Source organism: Ascaphus truei, chromosome 2, assembly GCF_040206685.1.
Source record: "Ascaphus truei isolate aAscTru1 chromosome 2, aAscTru1.hap1, whole genome shotgun sequence".
Classification (NCBI taxonomy): domain Eukaryota; kingdom Metazoa; phylum Chordata; class Amphibia; order Anura; family Ascaphidae; genus Ascaphus; species Ascaphus truei.
In genome coordinates this window covers 13,520,924-13,536,142 of record NC_134484.1, presented here as the reverse complement: position 1 = coordinate 13,536,142, position 15,219 = coordinate 13,520,924, and the positions used below count along the sequence as shown (strand labels likewise).

At 45.5% G+C, this 15,219-nt stretch overlaps 1 protein-coding gene across 1 annotated transcript in view; it reads right to left on the bottom strand.

Moving 5' to 3' along the window:
- The window catches only part of LOC142475800 (uncharacterized), a 67,530-nt gene extending 52,588 nt beyond the window's left edge, over positions 1-14,942 (bottom strand). The window contains exon 1 of the mRNA XM_075581537.1: positions 14,742-14,942. Within this exon, the coding sequence (XP_075437652.1) occupies positions 14,742-14,802 (61 nt within the window). The 5' untranslated portion in view covers positions 14,803-14,942. The remainder of the gene's footprint in view (positions 1-14,741) is intronic.
- Between the last annotated feature and the right edge of the window lie 277 nt (positions 14,943-15,219).

Below are 15,219 nucleotides of genomic sequence, written 5' to 3'. Positions count from 1 at the left end.
TTTGTGAAGGGGAGACATTCAGTTACCAATATGCGGAAACTATTGACGGCCATTCAATATTATGGGGAGGCCAATGGAACTTCCTCTGCCCCAGACGACCACAGACCAGCCTGTGTTCTCAATCTGGATGCAGAGAAAGCGTTTGATATGATAACATGGCCTCACCTGTTTCAGACCCTAGAGAGGTTCGGGCTCAGAGGGAATTTTTCAGAATCCCTTAAAACTATCTATGCCCAATGAAGTGGCTCAATCTCTTTCAGCTGTAAATTATCGGGACCGTTCAAACTCTATAGAGGGACCAGACAGGGTTGTCCACTTTCGCCACTGCTATTTGATATGGCTATTGAACCTCTGGCTAATGCTTTTAGAAAATCAATTAAAGGATTCCAAATTGGGAACCAAATTATAAAATTGGCTTTATATGCTGACGATTTGCTTTTGTTCTGTGCAAATCCAGCTAATCAGTTACCGCTAATAAAAACTACCAAAAATGTTCAATGCTTTAAAATAAATTTGACAAGGAAGGGAACTCTAGATTTCATAAGCCCACCAACATAATTTAAAGTCGCTACGAATTCCATTAAGTATCTGGGTATTCAGTTTCCCTTGAACTTACAGAAGCTATATGAGCTGAATTATATTTCAAAACATAAACAAAATTGACAGAGAGTTGCCAGGATGGATGAATCTACCATTAACTATGTCTGGTAGGATTGCTTTAATTAAAAATAATAAATAGTGTAAATCCTCTATATAACTACTATGGGCATTGGCGCAAGCTGACGAGTTATCGCGTCACGACACGTGGTGCGCCTGTGTGAGGCATCACGCAAGCCGGCCCTGTCGGGAGGCGGAGCTTGGAAGTGGACAGGAACCAGGAAGCAAAGGAGAGCCTGTGGAAAAGTCTGGCATCATCCACTGAGACCGGAGCACCCGCGCCTGAACCGCGCAGACCCACAGAGACGCCAAACACACCAGCACACTTGATCTGAATTGATCTACGCATTTTTAACAGAAAATTTGTGAGTGAGATTCCAATAGTCTCTAATTTTCAGTGGTATTATATTAAATGTCATATGTTATTGTACCATGAGAGTTTTTCTTTTCTTTTCCCTGATTCCATGTTAATCCTAATTGGACATCAATCTTTCTCCACTCTGTAGCTAAGTATATGTTTTTCATTAGATCATTAGACTGTATAACATCAGTTATAATCTAGATTCCAGTAAGCACTGTATGTGTAATTATATCCATATAAAAGGTTTAAATATACACTTTGTTTTACTGCACCACCACTGTGTAGTAATTTCACAATTGAGCACTGTTAGAGTTAATTATCTAACTTCTTTATTTGCAGTTGTGAATATTTTCACTGGGTATTTTTTAGATAAGAGTTTATTCTATTATTGTGATAGGTTGCGTCCCAGCTTTTTATTTAAAGAAGCCAGCAGCTTCGGATCCTGGGAAGAATGAAAGAGGCTTTTTGCTGTTCTCTGTACCTTCTTTTTATTAGGTACTAGCTGAGAAACCCGGCGTTGCCCGGGATGTGAAGTGTGAATAAGTATGTGTAAATGTTGTATGTGAAAGTTGTAATGTGATGCCAATGTTATGTAATATTAGTTAGAATTGTGTTTGTAAATCAACAGTAGTAGAAAGCACATGTATATGAGGGCAAATGTTTGAAGTGTATGTTAGTTGTTACGGTAGTTATTTTTGAAAATGTTATTGTTGGAAATGCTTCTTGAAAGATGTGAATGTCCATTGTTGAGAGGAGTGTATTTGATGTAATGTTAAAGTGTGTGTTGTAAAATAATGTAGTAATAAAAGATGACAGTAGTGTATTGAGTGTCTTTCATTTTTTTGTAATTTCTTATGGCAATATGTAGAGTTCATGGAAATTGAGGAAAGTCAATGTTCATTGTAATGCTTGTTTGTAAACGACATTTTTGGTAGTTCCAGTTGGAGCAAAGATGTACAATTGTTGGGGGGATCCAACTCTAGAGCACGCAACATATAACTGGCCGTGGGAGAAACATGGTGATTCTAAGTTGATACCAGTGCACTTTATAGATTGTCCTTGTGCTTTGTTAATGGTGATAGCAAAAGCTAGTTTGATGGGGAACTGTAGCCGTTTGAAAGTAAAAGGCATGTCTGTAGGAATGAGTGGAATGCGGGGGATGAAGACATCTTGGCCTTTGGCGTTGCCAGTTAAGATAGTAGCTTCAATTAGGTTGGGCATCAATGTTTTTATGCACAGTCTGGTTCCATTACAAAGGTTAGGTGTGTGTAGGTTGCGAAGTAGCATGATGGGTGCTCCAACTTTGAGGCGAAGATGATGTGGTGGCATCCCTGATGGTTCGAGGGAGTGTAGGAATTCAGGTGGATAGTTAACGGCTTCATCGCAATCCACAACTGTATCGATTGAGTTGTATTGAGTAATTGTGTTTGGAATAATGTCTTGAATTTGATGATTGATGTCATTGACAGAAGTATTTTTGGCAGCAAGGATGGCTCTTTCACAGAGCCACTGGTGGTTTGTGTAATTGTGTAAGAGATTTGGATAGACGTGATGTATGAGATCTTCAAGTGATGTCATCATGTGACAAAAATGTGTGGGAAAAGCAATTTCTCCTGATGTTAAGTCAGTAGGTAAAGTGCCTTCACCTATTTGAAGAAGTGTGTGTGCAAAAAGTTGTTCATTTGAGTGGCCGAGAAGTTGGACTCGCATATTGGTTGTTAATGGAAAATGTTTGACATGTCGCCATAAAATAGAGGATTTAAGGCATGCATGAAGTTCGTCTGCTGGTGTGGATCGTGGTATGACTGGAAGTGTTTGTCTGAAATCACCAGCTAAAAGAATGACAGCACCACCCATTATTTGTTTATTGTTACGCAAGTCTTGCAAGGTTCTATTAAGGGCTTGAAGTGCTTTTTTATGCGCCATGGTACACTCATCCCAAACAATAAGTTTGCAAATTTGAAGAACACGGGCTTGGCCAGATGTCTTGGTAATATTACATGTTGGGTTTTCTTCATGAGCAATGTTTAGTGGTAATTTAAGAGCTGAGTGCACAGTTCTTCCTCCATCCATAAGAGTGGCTGCAATGCCAGATGATGCAAGTGCAAGTGCAACATGATTGTGCATTCTTATTTCTGCAAGGAGTAAATTTATGAGAAATGTTTTGCCTGTTCCACCTGGAGCATCAAGAAACAGGATTGCACCTTGTTCGTTGTTTATGTGCTGCATGATGTTGTCATAGGTGTTAAGTTGTTGTGGAATTAACATTGGTTTTCTTGTGGCAACATATTCTTGTAGTATGGAAATATTGTATTGTTTCTCTCGCATAAGGTCTGTATTGAGTACATCGTGATGATGACGTTGGGGAGCTTCTAGACCTAATTGAAGTAGTGTTTTGTTATTGATAGAGAGACATGTATCTTCTAACAATATGAGTACCTCGTTGAAAATGTCAGGTGAAAAGGTAACATTGAGTGATGGGTTGTGTCTCTGTGCTTTGTGAAGTATATCTTCACTCATGTGAGGTAGCGGGATAGGGGGAGGGACATTGGTGGCATGGTGTAGCGGGGTAGTGGGCCTCGCGGTCCGGTTGCGGTAGGGAGATGTGTGAGGTGCAGGAGATGTGAGGCGTGCTGTGCGGTTCGCGGGAGCTACACTGTGTGAGGTGAGGGGTATTTATTTGTGTTTGGTGTGCGTTTGTGTAGGTGTTGAAATGTTGTGTGTGTTTTTGTTTTGTGTTAATGTTGGCTGTGTGTGTGGCAGAATAGTGTGTGTATGTAATTATTGTGTGTGATTGTTGATTGTGTGGGGTGTGTGTGTGGATGAGTGAGTGTGTGATGTGATAGTGAGTGTGTGGTGTGTGAGTGTGTGTGTCAGTGTTGGTTAGTTGAGTGTTTGTGTGCAATAAATTAGACAGATGTGTAAATAGTAATGTTTTGTGTAAAATATGTTATTGAAAGGAAGAGGTGATTTATTGTGCTAGGTGTGTTAGTAGCGGAGGTGTTGTGTTGTTGTTAATGTTTGTGTGTGGTGGGATGTTGATGTGCAATGGGAGTGGGTGGTGAGACGTGTAAATGTGCATTGTATTCAGTGTAGTGTGTATGGTGAAGGGTAGGTAATTGGAACAGTGGGTTGGGTGTGTGTGTTTGTTTAGTGGTGGTTGTGTTGTGTGTGGTAGTTAAGGTTATGTTGAAGTGTTGTTTTGTGTGTTGTATCAGCAGAGGAGGTTGGTGTGTGTGTGTGAGTACGTGTGTTGCGTGGTTGAGGGCGTGTGGCGTTGCTGAGTGCGTGTGTGTGTGCATGTGTTTGTGTATTTGTGTGTGTGTTGTGTGTGATGGTGTGTGGTGTGTGTGAGAGCATGTGTGTATGTGGCATGTGTGATGGCATGTGTGTGTGTATGACGCATGTTGTGTGTGTGTGTGACGTGTGTGAGTGCGTGTTGTTGGTCATAGACATGTTGTAAATTGCATGTTTTTGAGTGTAGTGTGTGTATTATGAGGGTGAAGGTGAGGTGTGATTTGTTGTTATGTGTGGCATAGAATGACAGGATGTTTGCGTGCGTGTGTGTGTGTGTGTGTGTATGAGGGGGTTTTGTGTGGGTGAGTGTTGTGTGTGAGTGGTGGTGTGAGAAGTGTTTTAGAATAAATTATACAGACAGTGAAATTGTTAGGAAAACATATTTTATTGTAAGGAACAGCTGAGTTTCAGTGGTAGGTGTTGTCATACAGTGTGTAAGGTAGCGGGAGTGACATTGGTGGCATGCTGTTTGACTGTAGTCCGCGGCGTCGCGGTCCAGTTGCGGAGGGAGATGTGTGAGGTGCAGGAGATGTCAGGCGTGCTGGTTGTTCCGCGGGAGGTAGAGTGTGTGAGGTAGCGGGATAGCGGGAGTGACATCGGTGGCATGGTGTGTGGTGTGTGTGAGAGCATGTGTGTGTGTCGCTGGTGTGTGATGGCGTGTGTGTGTGTATGAGGCATGTTGTGTGTGTGACGTGTGTGAGTGCGTGTTGTTGGTCATACACATGTTAAAAATGGCATGTTTTTGAGTGTAGTGTGTGGCATAGAATGACAGGATGTTTGCGTGTGTGTGTGTGTGTATGAGGGGGTTTTGTGTGGGTGAGTGTTGTGTACATTATACAGACAGTAAAATAGTTAGGAAAACATATTTTATTTCAACGAACATCTGATTTCCAGTGGTAGGTGTTGTCATACACTGTGTGAGGTAGCGGGATAGGGGGAGGAACATTGGTGGCATGGTGTGTGAGTGTAGGCCGCGGCCTCGCGGTCCGGTTGCGGTAGGGAGCTGTGTGAGGTGCAGGAGATGAGGCGTGCTGTGCGGTCCGCGGGAGCTACACTGTGTGAGGTAGCGGGATAGGGGGAGGGACATCGTTGCCATGGTGTGTGAGTGTAGGCCGCGGCCTCGCGGTCCGGTTGCGGTAGGGAGCTGTGTGAGGTGCAGGAGATGTGGCGTGCTGTGCGGTTCGTGGGAGCTACACTGTGTGAGGTAGCGGGATAGGGGGAGGGACATCGTTGCCATGGTGTGTGAGTGTAGGCCGCGGCCTCGCGGTCCGGTTGCGGTAGGGAGATGTGTGAGGTGCAGGAGATGTGAGGCGTGCTGTGCGGTCCGCGGGAGCTACACTGTGTGAGGTAGCGGGATAGGGGGAGGGACATTGGTGGCATGGTGTAGCGGGGTAGGGGGCCTCGCGGTCCGGTTGCGGTAGGGAGATGTGTGAGGTGCAGGAGATGTGAGGCGTGCTGTGCGGTTCGCGGGAGCTACACTGTGTGAGCTAGCGGGATAGGGGGAGGGACATTGGTGGCATGGTGTAGCGGGGTAGGGGGCCTCGCGGTCTGGTTGCGGTAGGGAGCTGTGTGAGGTGCAGGAGATGAGGCGTGCTGTGCGGTTCGCGGGAGCTACACTGTGTGAGGTAGCGGGATAGGGGGAGGGACATTGGTGGCATGGTGTAGCGGGGTAGGGGGCCTCGCGGTCCGGTTGCGGAGGGAGATGTGTGAGGTGCAGGAGATGTGAGGCGTGCTGTGCGGTTCGCGGGAGCTACACTGTGTGAGCTAGCGGGATAGGGGGAGGGACATTGGTGGCATGGTGTAGCGGGGTAGGGGGCCTCGCGGTCCGGTTGCGGTAGGGAGATGTGTGAGGTGCAGGAGATGTGAGGCGTGCTGTGCGGTCCGCGGGAGCTACACTGTGTGAGGTAGCGGGATAGGGGGAGGGACATTGGTGGCATGGTGTAGCGGGGTAGGGGGCCTCGCGGTCCGGTTGCGGAGGGAGATGTGTGAGGTGCAGGATATGTGAGGCGTGCTGTGCGGTCCGCGGGAGCTACACTGTGTGAGGTAGCGGGATAGGGGGAGGGACATTGGTGGCATGGTGTAGCGGGGTAGGGGGCCTCGCGGTCCGGTTGCGGTAGGGAGATATGTGAGGTGCAGGAGATGTGAGGCGTGCTGTGCGGTTCGCGGGAGCTACACTGTGTGAGGTAGCGGGATAGGGGGAGGGCCATTGGTGGCATGGTGTAGCGGGGTAGGGGGCCTCGCGGTCCGGTTGCGGAGGGAGATGTGTGAGGTGCAGGAGATGTGAGGCGTGCTGTGCGGTCCGCGGGAGCTACACTGTGTGAGGTAGCGGGATAGGGGGAGGGACATTGGTGGCATGGTGTAGCGGGGTAGGGGGCTTCGCGGTCCGGTTGCGGTAGGGAGCTGTGTGAGGTGCAGGAGATGTGGCGTGCTGTGCGGTTCGCGGGAGCTACACTGTGTGAGGTAGCGGGATAGGGGGAGGGACATCGTTGCCATGGTGTGTGAGTGGAGGCCGCGGCCTCGCTGTCCGGTTGCGGGAGGGAGATGTGTGGCGTGGAGGGGAGGGGGGGTTTGAAGAGGCAGTCTGCAGTGTTTGGTGTTGTGTGAATGTGTGTGTGTGCTGTGTTTGTGCGTTGTGTGTAGATTCTGTACCTCAGTGGTTCCCAAACTTTTTCGGTTCAAGGCTCCCCAAGGCAATCAGAATTTTTTCAAGGCTCCCCAAGGCGATCAGGATTTTTACGCGGCGCCCAAAGTAAAAACAAAGGTGTATATACATACCTAACAGTTGCAGTGCGCAGTTGGTGTCTCCCTCACACACTCTCACTCTCTCTGACCTCACTCTCTCTCTCTGACCTCACTCTCTCTGACCTCACTCTCTCTCTGACCTCACTCTCTCTCTCTCTGACCTCACTCTCTCTCTCACTCTCTCTCACTCTCTCTCTCTCAGACCTCTCTCTCTCTCTCTGACCTCACACTCTCTCTGACCTCCCTCTCTCTCTCTCTGACCTCACTCTCTCTCTCTCTGACCTCACTCTCTCTCTCTCTGACCTCACTCTCTCTCTGACCTCACTCTCTCTCTCTGACCTCACTCTCTCTATCTGACCTCTTTCTCTCTCTCTCTGACCTCACTCTCTCTCTCTGACCTCACTCTCTCTCTCTCTCACCTCACTCTCTCTCTCTCTCTGACATCACTCTCTCTCTGACCTCACTCTCTCTCTCAGTCTCCCGGTGCTGCTCCTCCAGCGTGCGCGCCGGGCCTCCCTCTCTCAGCGTCGCTGAGCCGGGCTGAACAGATGCACAAAGCCCCTGCATCTGTAATCAGCGCTGCCTGGCAGAGGAGACAGCAAGCGCGCTTGGTAGGCGGGTATCACTGTGTGTGTTTGTCACTTGGTAGCTGTCAGTGTGTGTGTGTGTGTGTGTGTGTGTGTTTGTCACTTGGTAGGTGTGTGTGTGTGTGTGTGTGTGTGTGTGTGTGTGTGTGTGTGTGTGTGTGTGTGTGTGTGTGTGTGTGTGTGTGTGTGTGTGTGTGTGTGTGTGTGTGTACATTATATAATATTTAAAAATGAAAAAAAAAAAGACATGTGAGAATAAATTATTTATTAACATTGTGCAACTTTGATAAATATATTCACACGTACACACCACACACACATCACACACGTCCATATACACCACACATACATATATACACACACACACACACACACACACACACATATATATATATATATATATCTATATATACATACATACACACACACACACACCACACATATATATACTGTACACCACACATACACATTATATATATATATATATATATATATATATATATATATATATATATATATATATATACACACCACACATACATATATACACACCACACATTATATATATATATATATATATATATATATATACACACACACCACACATACATACACACACATATATACATATATACACACACACACACCACACATATATACACACACACCACACACACACACACACACACACCCTGCAGCCCGTTTTTCACACACACCCTGCAGCCCGTTTTACACACACACACACACACACACACACACACACACACACACACACACACACACACACACACACACACACACACACACACACACACACACTGCAGCCCGTTTTTCACACACACCCTGCAGCCCGTTTTACACACACACACACACACACACACACACACACACACACACACACACACACACACACACACACACACACACACACACCCTGCAGCCCGTTTTTCACACACACCCTGCAGCCCGTTTTACACACACACACACACACACACACACACACACACACACACACACACACACACACACACACACACACACACACACACACACACACACACACACACACACACACACACACACACACACACACACACACACACACACACACACACACCTTGGTGCTGTCTGGTGGCTCTGCAGTTGCAATGCCGGGCAGGCTGCAGCCCCATTGGATGGGAGCGGTCACGTGACCGCTCCTCTGCTTCCCCTCAGAGGTTTTTTTTTTTTTTTAAATGAGCTAGCAGCCCTTGTTTCCCGCTGCTGGCGGCCCTGATCGCGGCGCTCCTCTAGCCAAGCCGCGGCGCACCAGGGCGCCGCGGCGCACAGTTTGGGAAACACTGCTGTACCTGATTCGGCAGTCTGTGGTAGCAGACGTGAAGGTTTTGATAGCTGTGAAAAGCAGGCCAATGAGAGTCAGTGAGGGGTGGGACGCAGGCCAATGAGAGGTGTGCGGGGGCGGGCATTGGACGCAGGCCAATGAGAGTCAGTGAGGGGTGGGACGCAGGCCAATGAGAGGTGTGCGGGGGCAGGCATTGGACGCAGGCCAATGAGAGTCAGTGAGGGGTGGGACAGTGTGGCATTGGTGTTTGGACGTAGGCCAATGAGAGGTGTGCGGGGGCGGGCATGGCCTGAGCAGGAGTGACAGGCCCAAGGTCCAATGCGATTGACCCTTGGGACGCAGACATACAGTGATTTCACAAATATATAGTAGATTCCACATTCAGGTGTACTGTACAACAACCAGTTCCCCCAGCGTGATGTCTCCAGCCACAGAGTTGCCAGCAATATCTGCATTAGAAAGTTTGCATCCTTTCACTGAAGTTCCACAGACACCCTTATATCACATAGCAGCAATAAGGAGTGCAGAAATGAACAACTTCACATCATATAGCAGCAACAAGGAGTGCAGAAAAGAACAACCTCACATCACATAGCAGCAACAAGGAGTGCAGAAAAGAACAACCTCACATCACATAGCAGTACCAAGGAGTGCAGAAAAGAACAACCTCCAGGAAAAGAACCTCCCCCCGTTTTTTATTACTGGTTAATTAGGACAAAACCAAATTAAGTATACCACACAGAGGAGTTGTCTCCCACAACTTACCCAATTAGCAAACATAATACACTTCACACAACCTACAATTTTCTATAGCAAGCCCAAAAAAAAACAGTACCTATCGCAAACATCCCATGCATGTCCTCCCTCTGCAAAATAAATGACATTCAGCATCACTTACTTTAACCCCCCCCCCCATACCATGGTATAATCTGCCATGAATGGTATGCAGGAAGGATACGCCCTTTTTCTCTTTAACAGAGACTGCCCAGGGCTGTGTAACATGCATTAAAACTGTGCGGCACATTAACCATACCTGCATTATACTGACTGACCTCAGGACACCACATTAAAGGTTAGTAAAGTTTAAGGAAAAAAAAAAAAAAAAGAATCGCTGGGCCCAGCAAAAAGCAAAACAGAAAAGCGAAAGGTGGTGCACTTCATGCCAGAAATGAAACATGCATTTAACTTACACAATAGTACAAGAAGCCCTGTCACAATTAGATATGGGTGTTATATCACTATTTGCACGCATATTGTGGTGTTAATGACCATAGTAGTTATATAGAGGATTTACACTATTTATTATTTTTGTTTTTCTTATTATTCAAAACATCACATTGAGGACCAGCGCCAAGGAGGACTTTTCTTCAACATATCTACAAAGGCTACAGACGATAGAGAACAGGGGGGATCTGAACCTCCCCGATGTGGGAGCGTTGAGAGAACAGGGGGGTCTGAACCTCCCCGATGTGGGAGCGTTTAACCTGGTGGCGCTGACTAGGTACATTAGGGATTGGCTACTTGACAAGGCAGAGTTTGAATTCTGGAATAGAGGGACAGCTGGCTCTCCCACAGTCCCTGGAAGTCCTAACCTCCCTACAGGATAAGGATAATGCAAATAACATTCTGAATGGCATTATGTTTGGAGATACTGTAAGAGCCTGGCGTAATGTCAGAAAATCTTTTAAACTACAGTACTATTGAGAGTATCCAGGTTGTTAACAATTGTAGGGAACTCAGACTTTACGGCAGCCCAAGAGACCGCAGTTTTCAGAACTTGGGCCTGTAGAGGACTTGTTCATGTCGCAGACTGTTTTAATACGGGACAACACATTTTCCCAAATTTCCAACAACACCGAGAAAGATATCAATTACTAAATAAATACTTCTTTGCCTACTTACAGTTGAAACATTATGTGACTTCCTAGATGAGGGAACATCCATCCCTATTAGAACACAATGCCTTGGAGTCTAGTCTTGAGATCTCCATTCAAACGGGTTTTACCTCTAAACATATACCGCCCTTATAGAGACCCGTACTGTGGGTCTCTGGAGTGTTTAATTGGTTAAGTGGCAGGTGGACTTCCCTGATCTGATAGACCAAGAGGTCCTGGTCAGAGGCTACAGGAGTGTCCGTTCCATTACTCTGGATGCAAATTTGAGGGAACTGCAGATTAAGATATTGAACCGGGCATTCCTCACCCCAGCACAACTAAACAAATTCTAACACAATTCTCCAATTGGGTGTAAAACGTGTGGCAGTACCAGCGCCAATATCTCACATTGCCTGTGGTACTGCAGAAAAATAAAGACATTCTGGAATAAAACTTTAAGGTTTCTAAACAAACTGCTAAAAACAAAGCTTCCCCATGACTCTAAACCAATGTTATTTGGATATATAGAAGACTAGAATATCTTGACGATCAGTTTGCCGCAGCTGGCGGGAATGATTCTCCTTTTGGCACGCAAACTGATTCTGGTCAACTGGCTAAAACCATACGCTCCAACAATTGGACAATTAGAATCTCATCAGTTCGCAGTTATGATGAGGGAAAAATTTGACTAATTTGGAGACAATATGGAAAGAACAGATAAATTCCTGAGTAAATGGAAACGCTTTTTGGACACACTGCCTCCCGACACATTAAGAGGTTACGGGCCCCTTTAGATATTCAGACTGCACTGCTACAGATGCAGCGGCCGTTATTCGAACACTTCACGCGTTGTATACCTGGAATACCCACGTCATGGCGCGTGATTTCTTCCAACCTAACCGCCTTTAAACGCTAGTGCAGGCGAGTGCAGAAAATGGCATTTTAGAGTTCTGGTTTTTAAACACCTAAAATTGACATTTGCACAGTACTGTACACATTACAAGTCATTCATTTCATTGCATTTAATTGCACACAATCCATGAAATTCAAACAAAGCAATCTCGATCAACACGTGTGCCTGGGGCGATTGGCTGCGTTAATGCTGCGTGGAGTACAGCAACGCACACGAAAATGGCGCCATGATTTGCTCATTTGTTCGGATAATGGCCATTGCATCTGTACACAGGTCTTTGGATAGACTAAAAGAACTATAGGGTGCTGGGCGCAGAGGAGTTTGTGGCGAGAAGTGAGGACCTGCAGAGCGCTTTCTTTCCTTTCTTCTTTCTCTTTCTTTCTCTCTATCCACTTTTCTCCCCCCCCACCCCCACCCTCCCCCTTCCCCATCATCATTATTTATGGTTGCCTGAATGTTCACTATGTTTTGCTCATTTTATTGTATGTTGTAACCGTGCTCGCAGATAAAGAAATGTAAAAAAAAAAAAAAATACTATAGTGGTTACTAGCCGCTACAGTGATTAAGGGGTTAATGGCCATTAGATTGTTTTCTATTGTAATGTTTCTGTCCACAGAGGACGAGGAGGATGGGGAGGAAGACGAGGATGGCCTTTATTTTGGCAGGGGTAAGTAGAACTTTAATTTACTTTATGCTGGCTGGCTGATGTTTGATTTTTAATGGTCAAATGTGCTATTATCCATATCTGGATAATAGTAATTTTGCACATTACAGTACTGTATGTGTTGGGGGACAGGGGTGTATTTATGTATTGCACTGTAATGTTTTTCAATGGGGAAAAGTGCTATTAGCCATCTTTGGTTAATAGCACTTTTACCCATTCCTGTGTGGTGTTGGTGGTGTAGGGGGTGGGTGAAGGTGGTAATTGCCCTAGGATGGTGTTTAGGCCTTGTGGTTGTAACCGCTAAGGTAATGAAGGGGTTAACTTCTACTGGCCCCCTCCCGTAAGGCCTAAACACCCACCATGGGGCAACTGCAAGCATCACCCACCCCCTGTACCAACAACAAAGCAGTGGCTGCTATTTAACCCTTTCATTACCTTAGCGGTTACTGTAGCCGCAAAGGTAATGAAACTGGCTGCAATTTTATTTTCATTGCACAGGATTGGTACTGGAGGCCGGCGGAGACTCCCCTGGAAACCCCACGGGAGCCACGGGACCCACCGGAGATGCGGGGGTCAGCGGGAACCACAGGAACCCTAGGGAACCCCCAGATCTCCGGTGAGCCCACATGGTCTCCGGGGGTCCCCACCTGACTCCGGTGCATCTTGCAATTCCTTTAGCTGGCGAGAAAAGATTGCACGTTTTGATAGTACTATATGCACATCAGAGTTTAGTGAATAGCAGTTTCCGACAAAAATGCCATTTCGATCATTTTTTGGCTTATCGTATGGATTGTTTTTGCTAGAGTGTTACATCACTATAAAAAGCCGTTATAGCGCGATATTGCCCTGTTGTTGGAGCTTTGTAAATATTAACACAGGCAATATCGCACAATAAGGGCATTTGCAGTGCTATAAGTCACTTATCGAAGTTTAGTGAATAAGCCCCAAAGAGATCTGCACAAGTAGCTGACACTGGAATTCAAACCAGGTTCACCTGCCTCAATCACAGTGATATTAGCAGTACTGAGTTACATCTCCTGCCCCTTCAATGGGAGATTCAGTGCAATACGGCACTCTCACAATTTAATGACTAGCCCCTTTACTGTGTGTGTACAATCTGTTTTAAACCAGTGTTAACAATAAAAAATACAGTGTAATGATTTAATTAGCAAGAATATCTGATTTCACTGATGCACAATTACATTCTTGCACAATTCAAGTTTAATTTATGACATTGTGGGTAATTTTCTTCAATGGTTCAGGCTTTCTAAAGCTTTAGCATTTGGCAAAATCATAATTACTTGTTTTAATACACTACACCCACTGCATAGCACTGTACAGGCATACCCCGCATTAACATACGCAATGGGACCGGAGCATGTATGTAAAGCGAAAATGTACTTAAAGTGAAGCACTACCTTTTTCCCCACTTATCGATGCATGTACTGTACTGCAATCGTCATATACGTGCATAACTGATGTAAATAACGCATGTGTAACAGGCTCTATAGTCTCCCCGCTTGCGCACAGCTTCGGTACAGGTAGGGAGACGGTATTGTTATTCAGGACGTGCTGACAGGCGCATGCGTGAGCAGCCGTTTGCCTATTGAGCGAGATGTACTTACTCGCGAGTGTACTTAAAGTGAGTGTCCTTAAACCGGGGTATGCCTGTATAGCGAATACAACATTGACACATGTAGCAGACGTTATTGCATCTGTTACCGTGCGTTAAAGCACTAATTGGTGAATTGCGGTAACTAATCGCGCAAATTGTCAACTCGTTGCTCCATTGAATTGTAGCGCAAATCCTCCAATAACGCAAATCCCCCGGTAAAACTCACGACTGTGGTGTTTGCTTCATCTGGATATGTATTACATGATAATGAGATTATATCAGTAAAAAATGACATATTGTACAATCTTAATACAGTGTGTGCTTTTTGGTGAAAACCACCTCAGTTTTGCCACAGCTGATTTATAATAAGACTTCCTTTCAGAAAATAAATAACCTACTTTTTATAAACATGCCCCCAACAGAAAGACATACTGTACCCCTGTAGCATCAGTGGCAATAGAAAGAAGAAGGAAGGAATAGGGTCGAAATAAAGAGGGGATACTGTAGGAATCGTCAAACAGCCATTTACTCCACAGATGATATCCTAATACTGTAGGTTCTGCATGCCCTGAGCTTATTCTCTCTGCTGATTCATCCCTTGGGTCTTCTACACCACCAAGAAAGGACAGGTTCTAACAACCTTCTCTCTAATACACCATCTTTAGGTTCGACGTAACCAAACAACTTACCAAAAATTGCTATAACGAAGAATAGCAGCATATGAAGAATCCTGGCCGGCCTATGAGCCATGGTCGGAAGCCAACTGAGTGCCCTGATTCTCTAAAGAGTTAGCTGTCTCCTGTGAGGGCTCTCACATACTTCCTTCAGCATACAGGGAAGGCTTCCACACTGGTACTAATCACACTAACTCATTCTCTTACCACTGCACTAAAAGGGGTGGGGAACCTGGGAGGTAAATACATTCTTTAAATACATTCTTTAATATGCAAACACAATGAAGCGATAAAGCTCCACTTCACTGTGACCAGGAAATGACCCGTTGTTCGAACTCTAAATAAGTGGGTATGGAGTTACCCAGGATACACACTACCTGTGATTGACACATGAATTCTCAATATACTGACATTGTCATTTGCAATACACAAATATTTTGTTCTTATAACCTTAATGATGAATTTTTTTTATCTTAATTTAAATAAATCTCAT